Source organism: Excalfactoria chinensis, chromosome 8, assembly GCF_039878825.1.
Source record: "Excalfactoria chinensis isolate bCotChi1 chromosome 8, bCotChi1.hap2, whole genome shotgun sequence".
Taxonomy (NCBI): domain Eukaryota; kingdom Metazoa; phylum Chordata; class Aves; order Galliformes; family Phasianidae; genus Excalfactoria; species Excalfactoria chinensis.
The window spans coordinates 2553783-2576729 of NC_092832.1; the positions used below are offsets into that span (position 1 = coordinate 2553783).

The 22947-nt window shown below is 40.2% G+C and overlaps 1 protein-coding gene across 3 annotated transcripts in view; it reads right to left on the reverse strand.

The window, feature by feature from the left end:
- Window positions 1–1040: 1040 nt before the first annotated feature.
- Window positions 1041–22947, reverse strand: part of SUCO (SUN domain containing ossification factor) — a 37315-nt gene continuing 15408 nt past the window's right edge. Inside the window, exons 7-24 of one of the 3 annotated variants that reach the window (XM_072343516.1) lie at window positions 20920–21040; window positions 20577–20701; window positions 20038–20105; window positions 19259–19366; window positions 18645–18750; window positions 16453–16473; window positions 16186–16241; window positions 15110–15201; window positions 14372–14437; window positions 12384–12458; window positions 11716–11812; window positions 9582–10745; window positions 8564–8651; window positions 6659–6763; window positions 4804–4958; window positions 4390–4481; window positions 3191–3246; window positions 1041–3031 (exon numbers count right to left, since the gene is read on the reverse strand). In XM_072343516.1, coding sequence (XP_072199617.1) covers window positions 2585–3031; window positions 3191–3246; window positions 4390–4481; window positions 4804–4958; window positions 6659–6763; window positions 8564–8651; window positions 9582–10745; window positions 11716–11812; window positions 12384–12458; window positions 14372–14437; window positions 15110–15201; window positions 16186–16241; window positions 16453–16473; window positions 18645–18750; window positions 19259–19366; window positions 20038–20105; window positions 20577–20701; window positions 20920–21040 — 3042 coding nt within the window. In that variant the 3' untranslated portion in view covers window positions 1041–2584. Of the gene's footprint in view, window positions 3032–3135; window positions 3247–4389; window positions 4482–4803; window positions 4959–6658; window positions 6764–8563; window positions 8652–9581; window positions 10746–11715; window positions 11813–12383; window positions 12459–14371; window positions 14438–15109; window positions 15202–16185; window positions 16242–16452; window positions 16474–18644; window positions 18751–19258; window positions 19367–20037; window positions 20106–20576; window positions 20702–20919; window positions 21041–22947 lie in introns of all 3 variants that reach the window. The other 2 variants (XM_072343518.1, XM_072343517.1) reach the window with 2 other exon arrangements.

Here is a 22947-nt window from a genome sequence, read left to right on the forward strand (position 1 = left end):
AGGTACAAAACAGATCATAGCAGCAAAAGAACATCAAGCAGGTGTATCAGTTTGAGGCCAAGTATCACCCACCCTAAAGAGGATGGGGGTAGGTGCATCAGATGTTTTTAAAGCACTCTTCTTGTACGAGGAAGCGCAGAGGAGTGCTGCTAATTGCTCGGTTATCATTTCTACATGATCTCCGAGTGCTGTGTGGTACTCTAGCCTAGGAAAAAACCTGGGGAAAGGACGGAAGAGTTGTCCATTCCAACAAAACAGAAGGATGCAGAGGGAGGACTCCAGCTGTCCACACACCGCCACTGTTCCACAGAAGCTCAGGTTTCACCTCAGCAGCTGCTTCCAGGAAAGGCAATGCCTCTTCGCCTCACAGCTATACGCACACTGCAGTTGATGAATATAAGACCACCTTTGGCTTAACTTCAGTTTCACAATTTTTGTTCCCATCCAGAACTTAGAGGTCAGCAATAACAAGGGATAAATAAAAACTTGGGAGTCAGAGATGCATTTAACACCTGCATATCGCATCATCAGTCATTTGGCCTCGTTTCATACCTCTCAATCTGAGGTTTCAGCACACGACAGTAAAGATGGGCTTTTCTAAGAATTCGGTCATATCCATGCAGCTTCACTTAACTGATGAGAAAACCAGCTCAGATACAACCAAGACAGAAGAGCAAACTTCCTACATGTGACGCATCAAGAGGAAGGAAAGCAAACTGAAACAGAAAACCCACACAACAAAAAAGCCACACACCGCCAGAGCAGCCCCTCCTGCACTTTGCCATTTCTTTTTTTTTCCCTTTTCTTTTTTAATCAAGGCAGTTCCCATGATGAAACTAGAGACTGTCATGAGAGAAACCAGCACTGGGGAGATCACACCTGAGGAGTATGGGACTGGACTGCCAATGGATTTGGCTGCACATAGTGCAGCTAGGCTCACTACAGGTAAGTTGTTCCAGCCTCACACTGAAATTAAAAGATCACTCCTTCTTGGAGATACATTTACGCCATAAGATTTGCAAAGGAAACATGCCACTAAATTAAAGACAAAGTGTTCAGATTTATTTGGAAATTCACAGTTTCTAATGGCACTACAGCTCTGTAGTTACATACTCTTTTTCCACAACAACGTATGCTGCACTCAGGTATGCATTTTCCTCATCCAGGTTTACAACTCTTCAGTCCACGTTCAACAAGTCTGGTTCACGTGCTCTGACTGGCTAATTGTGCAGATCAAATCCAAAAGTACATCACCTTAAAGTATTCATAAAATAACAAGAAAGCAGCAAAAAAAACAGAACAAAACACCAAAAACAAAGGCTTTAAATAAGTCACATGACATACAATACCCAGGAAAGGCTTAAGATCTGTTAAAAAGGGTACCAATAAAAGTGCTCAATAAGTTAACTTCTTTTTTTACAATGTGAACCTGTAACATTAGTCAAAAGGAATAACCTTTTGTTCCACTCACTCAGATACACACAACGATTTACCAATCACACATCCTAGAGTATCCAAATATACAGTCACAGTCAAAAATAAACTCCTGTACGAAAATATCAACCATACAAAACACTGCACATTTGTTAGCCAATACAAAAGCAAGCGCTATGGAAATACCCACTTTGAACCAACCGGACTGGACAGACTTCAAGGCTTTGCAAACACAGCACACCCAGGGCTGCCTTGGAGAATTCTGCCTTGTCTGCCCCAAGGCACCCTTGTGCTCTACAGCTGAGCTTTCGCCTCAGCTCTCAGCACAGAAACAAGCGGAGCGCCCTCCATTCAGCTCTTTGGGAAAACTACAGCAGTCGATATTGATAACAAAAGCATTCATTGTCACAAGATGCCCTCATTCTCAAGAAACAATAAAGAGCAACTGTTATTTGTTCAGCTCATCAGACCACAGCTCCGATTTGTACCTGTTGCTGAAAATGAACCCAACTACTACCATTCCCGGGGAGATTTTTTTTCTCAATGGATTTTGCAAAACCAGAGTCCAGTCAGGTAAGTCCATCCGTTAGTATTTTTACAGTATCCAAGTCCATGTTACTGAGTCCAGCTGAAAGCCAACACATCCCTTTACAGCACTGTAGTGTTGCATCTTCAAACAGACAAACAACAAAAAAAAAAAGCTAGAGAAATTACAAAATAAATCAAATGACAAACAATCGTATCTCCCCTCTTCCAGTGGCATTATAAATAGACAAAAGGCACATAAATATGGGAAGGTGCAAGAAATAGGAAAAAAGCTGAAGGAAGAGGATTAGGCTTTTATCCCTATTCCACCCAACAAATTGGGTTTCAAAAAATCTCTGCCCCAGGAACTGTGGAAAAAAAAAACCTCTAAAAAAATGAACCCCCGCCCTCCCTCCCCCCATGCTGTTCTCATAGGAAATTTTCAGCCTCGTAAAGCTGCTTATAGCCAAGATTGACACAATCCCATCCATTTAAAAAGCAGAAACCAAATTTCTGAATACTTTCCAAATAGTCGAGCTCTTCGTCTCCCACCATCCTCCCACAGAATACCACAGGCTGTTCTCAAATGAACAAACACTCTCCTGTTTGAGAAGTTCAGCTAGATTTAGATGTGTCCAGAAACTGCCGTGACACCAAGTGTTCCCACTGTTATATCTTTGTTTCCTTTGATTATGTCATGCAGGCTTGGCATTGACCCTGACTTAGTCTGTATTAGAGTTTTTATGAGCTTCCCTTGGTCTGAAACTTTAGACCGTCTTCGTTTTATAGCCCTCTTCTCAGTTTTTGTCTTTTGGGTTTGTCCATTGCACAAACTCGTACAAGCTGAAATGCCACAGAAATAGGACTCCTCAGATTGTGATGACGTTTCTGAGCTTCCTTCAGATGGAGGACCTTTATACGAAGAGTGATAAACTTCCCCAATGTTAGAGAAGTCCCTCTGGTTTGTAAACGGCTTCCTTCCTTTTATTTCCCCATTGGCTACGGGATGGGGCGGCTCTGCCGTTGGCTTGATAGTCTCTATCTTTTCATTTTTGTATTTGCAACGCTTTTTCTGAAATCACAAATCAAAAGAGAAACAGTGAGCTTCTGAAAGGGAAGCAAGGCTAAGACCCAGCCCTGGAGAGCAGGGCAGCAGAGAGCAGCTGAGACACGCACCACCTGCAGGCAGAACGGTGCTTGTGCTCAGCCTGCATCCCTGCACCTACTGTACCTTCTTCTCTGGGGAGAACTTCAGGGGTTCTACAATGTACAGGTCCTCGGGATCCACTGCAAGAAAGGGCACACACATTCAGCAGTTCTCACTGACAATGCCAGCTCCAAAACAACACCATTCTAACTAAACAGGATAAAAATAGACCATTTCTCACACATTTTTGCTGCCATTATTAACTTATGGGCATACAACACAAGTACAAGTGAAGACAATGCTGAGGAAGTCCCCTTTGCTGACATGGCAGCTGTCAGTGACAGAAAGTATCTCACGTTCTGACAGATGAGGCCGTAAGAGCAGAGCACAGAACATCCTTTGGGAAAAGGAACGAGTGGTTGGCAAAAATGAGCTTCTAATGTACAGACTGCTAACAATCTAACAGCGCCTAACATGCACCTAGAAGCAAAAGCACCTATCAACAGGGCAGATACTCAGACTGATGTGACATCAGTCTGGCCTTCCTCCATCATATTTCGGACATTTTTCTTCTGAGCCTAAGCAGCAAATACAACTGGAAAACACAACTGAAAAAATAACTTAAGCCCTTGCTCATCTCTACTGCAGCGCTTCCAATTCAAGCAACGAATTTCCATGCAGTTTTATTCACTGTACAAGAACTGTGGAGCTGGTTTGTTGCACCTGGAAGGACAGCATCAGTGGCATACCCAGTAATTACTGTCATTATAATGCTGCACCACTTTTGTTTCTGTGAGACAATGTTGGCTGAAGAAAGCAGAATTCACTTGTCCTGAATCTAACACAAACACTGAAGCGACAAGATCATTCCTCTTAGTCAAACCAAGACAAATTATCTAATTTTTCTTAATACAGTTGATACATAAATACCTGCAGAGTTTCAAGATTGACTACTGAGGACTTGGTTTCTGGCATTAAAAAAAATATCACCTTCTACAAGCTTCGTAGCTTTGTAGGCCTGCACAGATTGTTACTAACCTCAAGGAGACTATTGCTTACACTCTACAAAATGCTAAGAATGGATTTAGTGTTTTCGCCTAATTTAGCCCAGTTCTGGGAAGGGTAACATTAACGAACCGCCCTGCCGTACAGAATGTGTTAGTGAACTACTACAGTTCAGCATACTTTGACATTAACCCGTGATGCCATTTTCATGGACACCTGAAATAAAACACACAATAAATAGTGCCCAGAGTCATACTGGTGTTATAGGTAGATCATACCTTCTTTACCAGACAGCTGGAAAGACTGTGATCTGACCAGTGGGAGAGAAGTTCTTCTTTTCAAATTCATATCGTCATAAGAGGAAAAACACCTGGAGCAGTGCAAAACACAAAGCTTTTTTAAGCATGTTTTTCTCAGGACCGCGCATTTTTCCATTTAGAAGCGTTTTTGTCAGAACAGAATCAATCATTCACCCAAGAAGGACAGGCAAACAGACACAGCACATTGTAATGTGCCACCAAGGCACCTCTAGTTTACTGTCTCCACAATTGCTACAGAGCAGCAACTGTGCTTTACAATCAATTTTGAATACATAGAAAGTAAACTTGGGATTAAAGCAGATCTGCCAGTCCCAGTAGATATAGGAAACAACAATAAAAGCTGCAAGAACAATTAAACTTCAAATACGTTACCTTTTGGGGCTGGGGTAGTGATTACTTTTAGGAATTTGGGAGAGGTAACCTTCACAGAACTGAGATGTGCTTCTGCACCGCTGCACACAAAGCACCAAGCCCAGAATGACACAGAGAACCAGAGAGATCACAAGGTAGGTTTGTCGATCAGAAACCTGGAAGAATTCGATGCAACTGTTACAGACTACCCAGCCATGCAATGGTATCATTACTTTGCTTTCAACACAAGAACTTCAAAAGAACACAACTGTTATATTTTCAAGTCACCTTCCCTATTTTTCCACTTCACACTAACATTCAAGTTGGAGTAGTTTTCCCAGAGGTTTGATTTAGCACAATGCTATGCAGCGCTTGAGGACTAAAGGCTGAAAACCACTATCTGATAACATGGGACAAGATTCCACTGACTATGGTACCACTGCTGCTTGAAGAAGCAGCTACCCCCTATAATGAATATGGAAGTCTATCTGAAAGTGATATACTTCCCACAGCTTAGTGTAGAAATTTAACTGATTTTCTTTTGATACGTAGTATCTCAATATTTTGTGTTTCATCAGGTGACACTGTAGTACTCAATGAATTCCAACTACAATCACTTGATTCAATGGGTTTCATCTTCTAGACCATTCAATTTCACATCCTAGCCCCATCTTTCCAGTATGTTCATTTACAAACACCCACAGATGTTTATTAGAATTACACAGAAGTCGAAATTCAGTGGTATTTTGCAAATTACATTCCAAAATAAACAGCAGTGTCCTATAACAATCTACCTCAAGTGCACTAAGGGATGAGAAGACAAAGACATCAGAAAGCAGTGTTCCTGGTGTTTTCCATCTTGTTCTGGTGAAATGTCTCAGACAAGTGGACTCAGGTGATTAGAGAAAGTACATATTCAAACCACAGGACACTTGTCTGTCATACCCTGATGATCACCATGGTCAAATCCTATTTAAAAGCACAGCACTCATTAACGGGTGGTCAGCCAATTAGGTGCCAATGAAGGTGTCACTAAGCGCTAGAAAACAGCTCAGGACACATTTGGCAACATGCACAAAAAGAGTCATACTTAAAATATGGCTTGAAATCCCAGGCTGAGGAATGTAAACATTTGAAAGAACTTGTTCCTAGCATTGGTGCCAAGATTCCCCTCATCTCCAGAGATCACGATAGCCAGAGAGGAAAGGAGAAGGGGTTTTAGACATGCTAGTCTGCCACTCGGGAGAGGTAAGAACAACACTCCACACACTCATCTATTATTACAGTCTAGATCTCCTATTGCAAGACTGTTAATATTCAAGATATAAATACGAGTGCTGGAAATGTAAAGCACCCCATTTTACTGAAGCTGAGAAACAGATAAAGCCATGCAATACAATTTGTTATGCAACGTGTTAGATGCCAAGGAAGTTCCTGAAGAATAGAACACATCCTCCCCCCACCCCATCATGTTTCAAACACTGTGTGTAACTAATCCTACTGCTGCCGTCGTGAACTCAGAGTTTAGCCTTCTAATTTCACTGAGTTACTTTACGGGACTGTACCAACTGTAATGCACTACAGGAAGGCTGGGATATTCAGTTATTCAAAGCAAGTTCTTTCTTTTACCACGAGCTGCGATTACTATTACAGGACTAGCAGGGCTGTACTAAAAATTATTACCAATTTTGCTGTGCACAGGACAGCCCAAAATACTCAGCCTTTCTCTTCCTCCCTTGGCCAGTTGCCGAAGCAGGCTGGAAGCAACGACTGAAAAGCTTTGCTTAAAGACTCCAGGCCCTTTCAAACTGAGATATTTTTATGCATCTATTTCCCTCACTCAAGATCTTGCACCACACTCCTGATTTATAGTTACCTCACGTTTTAATTCCGCCACGGTTGTTGACAGATTGGAAACTAGCTGCGTCATGTTGGTGAGCTGTGCTTGTAACAGCTGGATTGCTTCTGTTTGCCGCTGATCCTGTATTGAGGAGAGTCATGCCCATGCTATTTAGTTGTCAGGGTTCCACTATCCCGTACTCGTGCACATCAGCATTCTATCTGACAGAGCCAGGCATGATGTATCCATGTGATCCTTTTAGCACGTTTCCAACAAAACTTTCACTTAACATTTGAAACTGTTTATGTAACATTAACCATAGAAAGACTTCAGCACATCAACATTTTTAAACAACAAACAATGTTTTGTAACATTATGCCTAGTGTTTTTCACTACAGTGACTACTACTACCTTCATTAAAGGCAGAATTAGTAGTTAGCTCTGTGCAATGACAATCAGGAAGCCAAGTACTGTCACGTTCCAAAACACGTGCAGATCACCAGACAAAGCTCAAATCTAAAGGCTGAAACACTGCTTCTGCTCTGCAATCAAATGGCCAGCCATGTAACAGCTGGAGCCCAAGCCAGCCAGGAATAAGCCCTTTGAAGATACCCTCTCCTGCAGAACACCCTTACAAGATCTTTCATCTTATGAGAAAGTGGAAAATCTCAACAGAGTATCAGGGAGGTTAACCAAGAAGAGAGACCTCAGACTGACCAGCATTTGATAATATTCAAAACAAGCAAAAAAGAGCATGCATGTCAACTCAGGAAAGTTGCAGTTTTCTTTGCTTTTGACAGAGAAGCAAACTACAGGCCTGACGTGGCACTTCAGAGATTTTCAGAGAGTTTCTGATTAAACTTGCCGTGACGTGCGCAAGTGCTTTTATGATTATTCAGCACATAGTTAATGCTGTAATTGAAAGCTGCTCATGAAAGCTAGGATAGCAGTGCAGGAAAACAGGGGAAAACAACCCTCTACTACAGCTCCCACATCCTTTAATCACATTTTAAATACTGAACTAAAACTTCTGCTTACATGCAGCACCCCCTCAATTGCAAATCTAGCTTAAATCATTTCTGGACCTGTCTTCCCTTTCCAGAGTTTAGTACTCTTCAGTAACTTCAGGATAATCACCTATCTGTACTTAATATCAGAGTTGCAAAAAAAAGCAAACTTTAAAAACGTATGGTTTGACTGCAAGAAACAGAAGTCAGAAGCAATATGGATAACCCATAGACATCTAAAGACTGTCAGCCACTAATATCTGACAACTGATTTTTTTCCCCGTCTTAGTCTCAGCTGGGACTGAACTGTTTTCTTTTGTGTCTGGTGTGATGCTAGGGTTTGGTTCTAGGAGAACAGCAATGTAGATAATACACTGATGTTTATAGTTATAGCTACGCAGTGTTGTACAGAGCCAAGGCCATTCTCAGCTCAGGACCCAAGGAGTTGGGAGGGAACAGAATCAGAACAACTAACTTAAGCTGGCCAAAGGGATATCCCACACCATATGGTATTGTGTGGATGGAAGGAGTTCTGAAGGAAGTGGGATTTCTCTCACTCTCTGGGCATCAGCTGGGGGTGCTGAGCAATTGCTTGTGTATCATATATGTGTGTGTCATAATTATTATCCTTTCCCCTTTATCTCATTAATTAGTTTTATCTCTACCCACGCATTCTACCTCTTTCTGCCCCTCCCCCCCTCCAGTTCTCCCCCCAGTCCCACTGGGAGGCAGGGGAGTAAGCAAATGACTGTGGGGTGCTGAGCCACCTGTTGAGTTAAACCACAACATTCCCCCAAATATAAAAATCGGGGAATTTGGGGATGCAAATATGCAGCTAAGAAAAATCTTCAGCAGCAAAAGGATTTCTGTACCTTTTTGTAACACTCTCAGAAGCAGCATTTCCTAACTAGGAAATTACTTCAACAAGTCTTACCTGCTCTTCTGCTATCCTTGAGGTGTTCTGAAGTTTTATTATTGTTTTATTGAAAGCCTTCTGCATTTCTTCCATTTGCTTTCGGTACCTAAAACAAAAAGTGCAAAGACCTGACACATTAGTTCATACAACCCTTCAGCATTAGGCTTGTCTTCAAAAAGTGCTACTATGCAAGAAGAAACTGGTTTTGTCCAAAGCAGCTTATTTAAAATTCAAGTGGAATTCCTTTTCCAGTTTCAGACAAACACAGTGACAGCTCTTCCTAGTCTGTGTGACTTCATTCTAAGCTTTAAGTCAAGCACAGTTTCATAGCACCTTAATAGCTGAATGCTAACTTACTGGCACTGCGGACGATTTTCTGCAAAGCACTGACTGTCAAGAGAGACAACAGCATAGTACACATAACTGAAAGCCCTTCCCTGGAAGCAGCTCTTAAACAGGTACATTTCCAAGTTTTCCTACAGCTGAGTCACATCATGGATAAAACATCAGCGTGTATACATCCCTCACAGAAAGCTCTGGGTTCCTTTCTCATGCTCCCTTCTTTAGCAAGAGTTATTACAGATAACACTGTAGTTTAAGAGGAAGCAAGCAACTCAATAATCCAGCAAAAGGCAGTGCAGGTCTGTGTTACTGAACCTAACAGCAGCAGGAGGGCACACCCTCTCGCAGGAGGAATTACGAAAAAGATTAGTACTTGAAGCTGGCATCACTTCATCCTTTATTAAAAAATAAAAAAGAAGACAAATCTCCACCACCCACCCAACACTCCATATTCGTCAACACAAAACAAAGGTGACTGCAGCTGAAAATAAAGGAAGGGCACCCCAGCTACTCACACATGTCTAGGTCTCTGATAGCTTTTCAAGATCAGCTAGTTACCTCAGTTTTCCATAAAGCTTCCCACTGTAATAACTTCCATAGAACCCTTTGCAACAAATATAAAATAATTCCTTAGAACAGTTGGCTAGAATCAGTTACAGAATGTAGACCTTACCCCAGCCTTTTGCAAACTTACCTCTGACTCAGTTCTTCTAAATAACGGCTGCTGAGAGACATATTTACTTCCAGGGCTTTTATGCGGTTATTAAGGCGCATGAAGACAGACTCTTTTTGATTAGACCCATGAACAAGATTTCCATTTGCATAGCCTAGATCTGTTGAATTCTGCAGCTCAGCATAGAAGTCTGTAGCTGTTCTCTGTGGACCTCCAGAGACCGGAATCGACATAAAAGCTTCCTCTGTTGCCTGATCATCCTCTTTTGTTTCAATAGATACAGAAGACTCAACAGGAGACAAAACAGGTTTCTGCACTTCTGGAGTGCTTTCCTTTCCTTCCCCAGCATCACTGGCTAGGATGCCTACTGTATATTCAGGCTGCAGAACAGTCTCCATAGGCTTTGAAATCACTGGAGTAGCAGTAGTCTCCCTGGTGCTCGTCTCCTTTACTTCAGTGATCACACTGGTTTCAGAAACTACAACAGTTTCTTCTGCAACAGAGCTCTCAGCCTTCTCTATTGCTGTACTGATCTCGGCTGAATCCACCTGAGGAGTGATCCCTGGTGCTTCCTGGCCTGCATCTTCTTGTGAAGGTTCCACCATCTCTGTTGTTGGCAAAGGCTTAAATTCTGAGGTAACTTCTAAGAGCAGAGACTGAGAGACAGTTTGAGGATGGCTTGGCTCCAGTTCAATAGTAGCTGTAGTCTCATTACTGATGATCTCATGGACCACAGTGCTAAAATCAACTGCCACAGCAGAGCCAGGTACTTTGTCAGCTTTGCTGTCTAATTGCTCAGGCAGAGGTTCATCTACTGACGCAGGGACAGGCTGAGGCAGAACTACCTGTGGGGGCTGAGCATGAGCAGCATTATCTTGCTCTTGTTTCCATTCAGTTTTACTATGTTGCCGATGGATGGCTACTGTAACTGAACACCATTTAAACAGATATTCTGTAAAAGTAGAAATGCAACAAACGGTAGCCAAGTCATAGCAATACATGGCTGTCTCAAGTTCAAACCATGCAGATTTTTCTTCTTCCTGATCATCACTAGACAGCAAGGTTACTGTTGACTGGCTTGTATCTTCTTCATACTCTTGTACTAGCTGAACAATAGGACTTTCTTTTGTCAAATCCACGTGTAATTGCTCTTTATCTATCTGTGGAATATCTGTCGTAGTAAGTCTACAAGGAGAGAGTTAAACACAGGATGTTACTTCATCAGTTCTACATGCCTGCTCTAGAAGGCTGCAGAGTTTATTCTCATGACTAAAAGTCAGTTTGAATATAGTCAGAAATCATGCAAGTTATTCTTCCTCAGTATGTTTCAAACCAGATTTTTGCCACGCAATTATTTCAACTCTGGTTTGCAACACAGCAAACTCCCTCTATCAGAAAGGCCTCTCTTTCCTTACCCCCATAGAGAGTTACCAGTTCAACTATCACTAAATTTTCACACAGCAAGCATTTTGCTCTTCTACGTTAGCCTTCAAATGCAAGAATCAAAACATTCCAACTAACTTCCCTCAGTCTCAGAGTGCTGAGAAGCCGTAACAACACTACACACAGCAAAGGTCTCAGCTCTAAGCAGCCAAATCAACTTTAAACATCTAATCAACTGAGAAAAAGCACAGATTATATAGACACCGCTCCCCTCCTCACCTAATTCCATATATATGCATATATATTTTCATCAAGGAGAATCTAACAACGATTCCAAAGCAGAACTTCTGTCTATAATTCTATAATTTGACTGATGTTTCAGTAATACAGCTTCCATTCCTAATTAACCTCCCTTGTAGGGGACAAGCTGCAAAACCTCAAATAATATTAAGCCAGCATCCACCCCAGAATCTCTAATAGCTACAAAAGAACAGCTCCTCTTATTTCTTTCAAACAAAATAATACAAATAATTGAAAACTTTATGGAAGCTTTTTGATATTTAATCAAGTGCTAAAGCATTTAATAGAAAGAGCTGTAAGTAGTTACTTAAACAATACATTTTTCCTGGTTAGCAGCTTCCCCTGCTTCACCACTGTTTTGTTTTTACTTGTTTTAGGCAGCAAGCCATATCCTGAGTATTCTACTACCAAAGATTCCTGACTGGTATGGGCTAGTCTGCGCTAGGAGCACATTGAAGAACATTCAGCTTACTCAGGAGAAGGAATAGGAGTTGGTTCAAGCAGTCTCGGTGCAGCTGTTGAACTTGCAGGAGTAGCGACAGTGACATTTTCAGATATACTTTCATTCCCTGTTGCAGGATGGAGGAAAGAATAGGATAAAGATTCAAGAATCACATTTGTCTTCTGTATTTTGGAGTGGGGATGCTTGCGCTGGATGTTAACGTTTCAGTAACAACTGCAGGTCATTAAAGTGCCAGTTCATTGAAAGTACTAGCAACAGTTCACATATAAGATGTTATGGACAGCCTTAAATATTTCCAAGAAGGAATTAGATTCTGCAACTAGAACTGGGTAACACAGAAAGAAACCAGAACATGGCTGAACAAGTATATGGTATCTTCGTTCCCTTCTCAGCAAACTACACTTTCACTGTCAACAGGGTAGTACTCCACAACATCAATCACACATGCCATAAAAAGGGTGAAGAACAGTCATTTAACTGCAGACCATCCAACTCCTCACAGAAAATTCTAGCAAGCGAACAAAAGAAACCCCCAGAAGTCACTGAATCATTTGAACTGGACGGGACTTTCAAAGGTCACTTAGTCCAACTCCTCTGCAATGAACAGGGACATCACCTACAGCTCCATCAGACGAGACTTCCTGGAATGCTTTTAATATGAAAAAAGTAAAAAATACCTTCAGCTTCAGAAGTTTCTTCAGTTTTAGCTCCAAGCATATTAGCAGCAATGTTCACCATGTTGAGGATAGCATCTGAAATGGAAACCAAGTGATCAATGAGGACATAACCAGAGGGCTCAGAGATTGCACCACAGCGCTGTTTGCTGTTATGCAACACCTGGCACAAACCACAATACATTAAAACAAATGAAACAGTCATTCTACTGTACTGAATGCTACGCCATTTTTTTAAGGTCAGGAGATTTCTGTTTAAAAGACGGAAACTTCATTTGAAAACTGCTATCTTAGTAGACTAACTGACAAAGAAGTCTCTCAGTTGGCTTCCAGGCAGCTAAAATAAAGTTTACATGACAAACAGGATACAAACTCTGAACAACAACAACAACAAAATCTCAATACACAGTGCCGCTCTCTGTAGGTACCCAGCTAAAGCTGGCTCCAGCAGCTAACCAAAGTCTCCCCCAGTAACTCCAAAGAGCTGACTGTGCACACATCACTACACAACTCTAAACACTGCCTTACACTGTACTCTAGATGTAGCTTCCCTGTATTAGCTTTGGCAACTCCTGCTGAAAGGAAATACCTGGCCTCCTCATACAAAACTCCCTCACATAAAAAGCTCACTACAGCCACCTTCTCCATGATCCCTGTCCCTCACTGCATATCTGCCCATATTAAGACAATGCAGACAGATGTCTGTCTCATTTGTCTAAGCAATCACACACAAATCCCCCAAACAAACTCCATATTCTTAAAAAAAACACCAAGATATATCAGCCAGAATTAAGTAATTACTACTGCAATGGTGCTCAGCCGTGCTGATAAAGCACAGAGCTTGATGAGGCACTCCAAATCTTTTCCTCACAGTCTTAAGTACACTTGAAAACAAACAAACACATTCTACAACAGTCATTCGTTTTTTCAGACTGTGAACAAAAGATTTGGAATATGGCAGCTGTGAACAGAATATGTGGCTACAACTTGAAAACCATCCTGAAATTTTGATTTCAGGCTCAGGTAAAGGTAAGCATGGTCATAGAAGAGCATCCTGCTTCCTAGCACCTGTGAGAGGAAGGAACTTAGAAATAAACTGCCTTTTCCACTAATGCCCCTTTCAAATGCACCAAACAGAGCCAGGACCTTTTTAAGCAACAATCATTGTCAGAAACAGCAGTGAAGAACCCTGCAGCTCTAATACACTAGGAAACAAAAGAGAAGCCTGAGCCCTTAAACATGCTGTCTTGAATCTGAACAACATTCATGTATGTGTACAATCACACAACAGCAACAAATCTTCACTAGCTGTGCCAGAAGGAAGAGCGGCACAGGGTAAGAGCCCTGTACAAGAGAGTGTGCGGCAGCTGATATCATCCTAAATAATTTAGAAGTTAAGAACACCATTAAAATGGAATGTTCAAGCATACTTAGCCAAACAATGCCTGCATCTGGCAGCTTTCCAACGGGAAAGTGACAAGAGACAGCCAAGACCCATTAGTTCTGTCCAAAAAAATTACACAGCTCTCATGAAGGACACAGACGCTACAAAATTTGCACAAGCACTTCTCAGGAAGCATCCTCCATCCCTTCTGTTCAGATGGCCTCCTATAAATAAGGGACCTTAATTATGCCTGGATTTCCAAGTTTTGAATAATTAAGGTGTGACTGCATGGTAGTACAGGTTGCTTACAGCCCCATGTAAAATCCAGAGTGTTTAAAGTGCTCAGTATCCTAAAGCACAGAAAATAAAGCTTCTGAAAAGAAAATAATCTAAAAAACAAAAAGTTGAACTCCTGGAAAATTTTAAGAATGATAAACCAGCTTCTAAGTGCTACAATTTACTCCTATGTCATTAAATAAGAATCACACCAAATGGTTTCAGCAGAAAAATCACAGAGAAAGTCATAGCCATTGCAGGTGGAAACATCATTCCACTGTGAAACAGCTCCCTTTATTTCAGCACAGTTCATCTACTAAGTCATACTTACTTGTAGCAGAACCAAGGAGATTTTTTGAAGATTTTTCTTCCCCTGTATTGTAATCCAGTGGATAATCTATGTTAAAAAGAACACTTATTACTATTAAATTATATGTCATGAACAATGAAAATAAACCTCAAGGTTTAATGTATCATTCAACACTGCTGGCTTGACAGCATAAAAAGAAAGCTACAGAAATAAAGGTCAGAGATGCCATACTGAAATTACAAGCTCAATGCAATGAGAAATACAGAGATTCACAGTTCAATCCTCAGTTTTCCCCGCACTCAGAAATATGCAGCCAACAACTCACTGTGCTTACACAGAGTTTCCTCCTCAAGACGGCTGGACAACAAGGGGAGGATGTTTTCTACAACTTTTACAAAGTCTGCCAGCCAATGTAAGCCCTCCCCAATTGTTTGGGGCACCAACTCTCACTACAAATAGTTTTTGTGTAAGCTACTTTGATTACCATAATTATCTTTGGCAGCTGACAGCATATGAAGAGACCGTTGCCTGGCCCACCAGAAGAAATTAAGGTTTATTAGTGGTGTTTGAAAGTAACCCTCCAAAATAGTTACAACAGTTTAAAACTTAAAACGATGCTTGGGTAAACCCAGAAATGCTTAAATGCTATCAAACAAGTAAATTCAACAGTCAAATCCTTCAAGTCAGAGTAGCACAAGGCATGCTTGAATGGCTGAAAAAAAAAAAAACAACACAAAAAAGCAGAAATTATTTGCCTACCATAATCTTCATCGAAGAGCTCCTGTCGTTCAGACTGATACTGAGAATCAGCTATTTCTTCATACTCCTCAACCATGCTAGTACCAAATACCCTACAAACAGTTTTAGAAATAAAGTCTGTTAGCCGTGTGATTACTTGACATGATGAACAGACAACTACATAAACAACAGTAATGTCACATCATGTGCAACAAACACATCGGATAAGCAATAGCTGCCTTCATTTAGAAAGAAATACATTTCTCAGACTTCTATCCAGTTTGCTGCACATTTCAAGTGCTGTACAAAACCAGAAAAGTTCCTAATTCAGTCATTCCAAGAAGATCTGGAATTAACTTAGAACTCCTATCTAGATGTAAGAGCTTGTGTGGAGCTCAAGACAAAAATATCTCCTTTACCTTCAACAACCTTTAAGAACATCCTCTTAACTACTCGATTTTGGGTGCTACATTCTTTACCTGCTCTGCCAAAATCAACTTAAACCCAATTTAAAACACTATTACTGACAGAAATGTTTTGTTTATGATGCTAGTTTCTCAGGTTCAAATCCAGGCACAGCTTTAACAGAAGAACTAAAAGCAGTTCTCAGGAACAGAACAGATGATTATTCTGTGAGCTACAGATAGAGCTGTTCTGATTTAGGTGCTTCAGGTATGACTGACTACAGTCAGCAGTAAACACCTGGGCAGTCACGTAACACAGCAGCTTCTCAGCAGAACTCACCACACCTGCCCTTTTTAGCAGGCCACTTGTGCCTTGCTTTGCTTAGTTAGCCTTGAAACATACACACCCTGCTCAGAGGCTGCTCGTGCTCCTGTCCCCCACCCTCCCTGCCCCACTCCCTGCAAATATTCCTGACGCAGCAAGAAACTGAATTAAAAGATTCACGACTTCTTTAAACACATGTGAAGCAGCACATTGTACAGCAGGCCAACTTAGGCAGTTACTTTAATTTGCACTATTTCTGGCTAGCTAAAATATACTGAAAACTAGAATTTGTTTCTCAGCTTTACTAGAGTGCACCAATTCTCACTGCAAAGAGGTAGAAAGATAAAGCAAAACACGTAAGGCATTACCTTATAAGACTTAAAGGACAAAAATGTTCTGATCCAAAGTGTGATATCAGCTCCACCTAAAGAATGAAAGGTACTTCAAACAAAAGACCAAAGACCCATAGGGTTAAGAGTCCATTTAAGGTAGTCTTGTTTACAGGGGATTTGCAGATTTGCCCAGAACAGAAAAGGCCAAAAGCTTTATTCTTGCCATGCATTAACGTGCTGAGCCACAGCAGAGAACACCCCAAGCCCTATGCATTCAGCATTCCAAAAGAAGAGGTTGCTAACCTTTATGTACTTGATGAACATCTGAAGCAAGAGAAAGGAAAAGAAAAAAAAAAAAAAAAAAAAGAAAAAAAGAAAACAAAAAACAGATGTCAGTACAAAGGCTGAACACATGCCACAGGCAACTACAGAGCTTTACTGCTTGTAATTCAGTTCAATAATGCCTAAGACAAGTAACGGAGGATGAAGTTGCAATACTACTTTATCTGCCTTAGGTAGCAAGATTTAGTCTTCACACCTTGCAGATAGGAGGTAACATGCAACACAAACGTCAAGTTATTCAATTTTTCTGATGCCAGACAGAGCAATGAAGATAAGTTCACTATGTAGGTTTTCCCCTTATAGAGCACAGATTACAGAAAGTGACCCAAAAGTAAAAACACCATAGCATGCATTCTACACTCGGAACTACTGGAAGATGATGCACAGTGCACCTTATTTCAAAGCTTCTGCCAGTTTATGCCTAGGGAGAACTTGGCTACACACTGATATTTCGTCTCAATTAAATTTAGAAGTACAATGCACTTATTAAAACACCACGTAGATATTCCCAATGAAGAGCTGTACTAATTTACATGTGAGATCAAGATAATGGAAAAAGATTTAAAAAAAATAAAATTAAAAAATTTAAAAAAAAATAAAATCAAACTTGCTGAAAATTCCTAGACTCTCCTCTTGCAGATTAAGCATGCTTAAAACACGCTTCTATGTCATGCTATGAAATACAAACATCACATTAACAATCCTTTCTATGCTTTGCCATGCTACATGAATCGAGGCAAAACACTGTACCCTGCAGAGGATTAAGTGCTGAAGCATCCACTGCTAACCCTGGAACTTCAGCAACAAACAGAATTCTAGCTACCTTAAGGCATTAATTCAGCCAGAAAGCAGAATTTAAAATACACAAAGTCTTTATCTAACTCATGCAGAATTAGTGCGTACAGAAATCCAACAGGTATCTTATAATTCCCAGGTACCTCTTGAAAAGAGCACAAATCTTAAGTCAGTAGCACAATCCAATTTTTATTTCTTCCAAGCACTATCACTACAGGGTAGATTTTGGGCCCTCAGCAGAGAGGGCCTTCAGTCTGCATTCTCTTTGAATTATAGCTCCACTACATCCCAGTACTTTCACTAAAGCCTTTAACCCAACCCAAGTACCACACCACTCGTGGAATTTTATTCTGGTTGAATCCTCTGTATAAAAGCAGCTTGCTGCAAGTTATTTTGATAGGGCAGAGATCATGGAAAGATTTCTGTATTGCATTTACCAATAGGACAAACATAACTTCAGCAGTTACCACGGGAAAGCAACTGCTTCCCATTTCAGTTCTGCTAACTGCCCCAGTAACACAGGAAGGGAAAGGTCCTATTATTTAACCAGACTACAATCTCACCTTTGAGATTCAGTTGTATGCTGCACCAATGCCTACTTTAGCAAGTACCCAACTGCATCATGTAAAGCGTTATGAGCTTTATACGATGAACATATTCCAAATGTTTGGAATGAAATTTTACCTCTGAGTTCACATACAAGGTCAGATAAAAACAAACAAACTTCTGCTACAGCAATGTGAAGAAAATCCTCTATATTTATGATTTATTTAGCTTGAGTAGCAGCAAGCAGTAAACAATTTGCATGAGTAGTAGCTACAACTGCCTGACTGCAAAGCTGCACTGTGTGTCTACCTATGAGAATCAGAATTACAATGTTTACTTTTTCAGATTCCTTGAAACTGTATAGCATAACACAGCACAAAAGTACCAGGAAATACATTGTAATCTGTGCTTCAGGGAGCATACACACACACACACACACACACACACACACACAAGCAGGTACAGCCAAAAGACAAAATGAACTGATAATTCTGAATCATATATTCAGAATATGTTTTGTTAGGTCAGGTAGAAGGGAACATTGCCTGGATTTAATTCATATGGCAATCACAAGTTCTTAGACACCAGGTAACAGTTACTTTCCAACACACACACTCAGTTACTATTTCAGGAAGACAACACACTTGTGACTGTGAGAGAAGCGTTTAATACGTGGCCCTTAGGGACATTAACAAAACTATGGCAGATAATGGTAAAATGTGCCTTGATAACATACGTCTCTGGATGCTGTTACAACAGGTAATACCAACACTTAATCCCCTGAGAAGAGTGCTTTGGCAGCATTACGTTACCTTAACATATTTGGCATACATCTGTTCATCCAGAGGAAAGCTTTGGACATTCCTCTCATCTCTGGCATGGAAAGTACCCAGTTTAATCCACTTGTTTGTTGGATACCTGGAAAAAAGACATAAATAAAATCTATACAGTCAGATAAAGAAATGCAAAACTCCAGAACACACTGTTTACAGTCTTAAGCTTTCCAGAACACTTTTTTGTTTTTTTGCACAAGAAATAAAGTACTTTTTGAAGTTGCAGGAGAGCTGTGTTGTGCTTTTTAATGCAAAGAAGCATTGCAAGATAAGGTGCTGGTCTCTACAGAAAAGTCAGCATTACCTCTTTACATACTTCATTCAATGTTTAAACTCTTCAAGGATGAAACCCTACTGAAATTCAGCCAATAAAGTTTCTAGGACTGAAACAAGACAGAAAAGAAAAAAAAACAACACAGGAAGCCTAGGGGGTGGAAGGCAGGGGAAGCTAATAAATGATCACATACACAAAGCAAAATCCCAGTTATTCCACAACACGTTTTGATTTGCAAATTTAAAAAACATATACAAGAAGCCATCCATTTAGTAATTCTTTAATTATTCAGTCAGCAGAGTTAGTTTGGATAACATACCTGTCGCTAATGGACACCAGAAAGTCTTTAGGAGTAGAAGAGAATAACTCATGATTTGCAATGTCAAGCTGTTTCACTTGGACTGGTTCACAGAGCTCAATAACAAACCTTGAAGACAAAAAGGAAACATTACTAAAAGCAATTCATCTTTCTGATTACACTCCTCAGCCCTTTACTTTGTTTCTGGATCCTTCCCTAGCTATAAAAGAACACTATGGAACCACTGCAGAATAAGGAGGTGTCTCTTCTTGCTCCCTTCAACAATCACTAGAGACACTCCAGTAAAATTTACATGCATATCCAACTTAGTAACACTAAACAGCACCTGCGGCGAGAAGAGCTTCATCTGCTTTGTGCTCAAAGACAATAAATCACAGAACTGAAAACTGCAGGTATAAACCATTATTTAAGTCACACCTGACAGATTAGTTATTTATACATGGTAAATTTCAACAAAGTCCAGCATATACTGGAAAGCTGGGGAAAAAAAACAATAGCTTTATTTGAACACAGATCTTCTTCTGAAAGATATTAATTATGCCATGTCTACACGTGCTGAAGTGAATAAAGTTATCCCCTTAATCACACTACTCAATAGCAGAGACTGTTCCATGGAGGACACAATTAAGTATCCTCTGCTCAATCAGTTAAGTCTGTTTACATGCATTTCACAGGCAGAGACACACCAAGATCCAGTCAGTTCCATAGTATAGGCACACTTCCAACATGATGGGAAACTAGAATTGCTCTTTGCATACAAGCAAACCTCGGCAACCTACCAGATTTTTGTGCTGCATGGATTTAACATATAAAGGTCCATGTTTTCCATCAAAATAGCTGAAGTGCTCTGTATAAAGAAGAGGACAATTAGTATTTCAAGTAGACAATGACAACACTTTTTCTACTCTTCCCAGAAATGAATTTAATATTAATTCTATAGACTAATACAAAGCTACATAACAGTCAAAGCATGATAATTTACAGGAGACAGCATACCAGACTAGTTTTATGCAAACACAGCTTATTTGCTACGGTGAGCTAACACAGCCTCATGCAACTGCTATATTGAGTAGACTCTGTTTCCTCTTCCAAATATTTCCGTCAAAGAATCTGTTCGCTATATAAATCCCTTTTGTTTAAGGCATACACATCATACTTTACTGTGATCTTTGTGTTTAGAAGAATGAGCATAAATTCAAGAAATAAAAGATTACTTCAGAAGTCAGCGTTCAGTTTCATGTAACAGTACTTTGCTTTACTACTTGCATGAGAGTAAGCAAACTGAAGTGATGCACACGAAGAACTGGTGAATGCTTACCTTTGCCTCTGGGTTGGCTGCCAGAATTTTGGCACCACATTCGACAGAGGCATAGTTATTTCTATTTTTCTGGACCTTTTTTGTGGAATGCTGTCCACCAGCAGCAGAAGGGTGCATTGACTGACCTAGGAACAAGAAAATGTCAGTACTGTAACGCTCACACAGCAACTGTTTTCCCTTTCAGGAAACAGCTGCTTAAGGCTTTTGTGTAATGAATGCTACCACTCATATCATTTTAGTAGGAAAGAAAACTTCTTGGGTGCATTCTGAACTCAGTCAGTTTCACTGTGCAAACTTAAGATTAAAGTGGTCTGTATTTGAAGAAAACAAATCCTGAACTTACTCTTTTCTTTCTCTACCTCCATGACTTTCTTCTTCCACTCATCAAATGTTGGAATGTCACCAGGATCCTTAGGAGTTATGACAGATGTAGGGTCAATTTCTCCTGTTTTCTTATAGTCTTTCTGGAAGGAGGGGGGGAAAAACATGCCGCAGATTGTAAATACTTTTCCAACACAAACACTGAAACAAAACCAAAGCTTATAACATACATCAAGCCAAAAGCAAGTCCATCATCTGAACTCATGTTGGAAACGTAAAGCTTAGGTATTCTCACAAGCCAAATAAACACGCAGCAGTTTCCTCCCAGAATCACAGACTTGGATTGAGATGGTGATAATTTTTGTGGCTGAACTAATACATTTCAAGTACAACGTAAGCATTCTATCTAATAAAACAGCTGCTATGTCTTCATGATTTCTGCTTTTCTCCCTAAGGAAACAAATGATCCCCTGTAATACAAAACTTCAAACAGAAATGCTGATCATGACAGAATTCCAGAGGTTCTCTGAAGTTTCTGAATACCACAAAAAATTGACAGAAGAATTAGGTGTTAGCTGAAAACATGTTATTTAATATTAAAAAAAACCAACACATTGCTTTGGACTTGTCAAAGTAGTGACCCTTTCTAGCTAACCACAGGCTATACCTATCATTCGAAGCCTCAACCTCTCCTTAGTACAGACTCACTCCTAGCACACCATATGTGCCAAGGCCTTTTGCTAGACGTTCCAAGCACTGAAGCACAGTAAAATACTGGCTACAGAAAAACAGTTTTCAGGACAGCTCTGAAGGTTTACATTTTCTCTGTGTTTAGAGCAAGAACTGTGTCACAAAGTTCTATAGCTGAAAGCCCTCAACAAAAGAGGATAAATGCCTATTTACATAAAAAGTAACACAATAGGATTCTTCACATAACTCACAGTGCAACAGAACTTTAGATCTGGCTTATCAAGATATGTGTGTACACAATTTAAAATGAGAGAACCAAAACTCTGTCTTCTTAATTTCAGAAATGCATCACCTTTCTTGCACTATATGGAAATTAGCAGTCAGTCAAAGAAAACCTGACTGAATCAATAATGCTTTTGCATAACTCTGCCATCAGGCCAAAGCAACAATTATTTACATCACAGCCACTAAAATATGACGTTAATGAACTTTTAAAATAAGTTTACACTAATTTTCTGGCAGTAAGTCTTCTGGAAGACTCTTGTTCTCTGCACATAATTATTTTAAGGCACACTGCACCCTGTTCAATACCTTTAGAAAAAAAATCCACAGAAAGACTATACATTAAAGAATATTCAAGTTAGCAATCTAAATGTGATCCTAAAATAGGAAAATACAGCACTACTGTGGCCATGGACATTCCTTGTCTATATAAAACCAGTAAGCTTTAGGAAATGCCTTGCAGCAAGGACATAAAAACAGTCACACAGTTCACACAAAGTCCTGTCTAGCGAGGTATCCCACTTCTAACAAGTGCCAAATAAGATACTCAGGAAATAATAAAAACACATCAAACGTTTTATTTGTCCTCTAAGTGCCATCTTTACCTCTAGCCATCTGCTTGCTACTCAGGAACTTCCTGACTCAATCAAGAATCAATACTAACTTCTACAGGCTTATGTGGTCTCAATCACAATTCCCCCCCCCTTTTCTTTTTTCTCCTATGTAAAGAAAGTAAGCATCCTGCAGAAAGTCCCTACTTAACTACCGTTAACGTAACCTCTGTTACAGGAAGAACAGTCCTTCTGGATTCTTCTCCAGACAGTTGTATTTGATTTCCATTCTTTAATCTTGTGTATGAAAAGACTCAGCTCAGAAAAATTAAAGCTGTGACAAACTAGCAACCTCACTGCCCTGTTCTTTCATTTTAACTTTATTGAGAGCAATGCTAGATGTGCATGCAGCGCTCATGATGTGAGAGCTGCACATTTATACATTGGCAGTCAGAAAAGTGATGGAGCTTACTCATCTTTAACACTGATAACCAAACAGAGGTCATTATGCTCCTACGTGTGCTGAA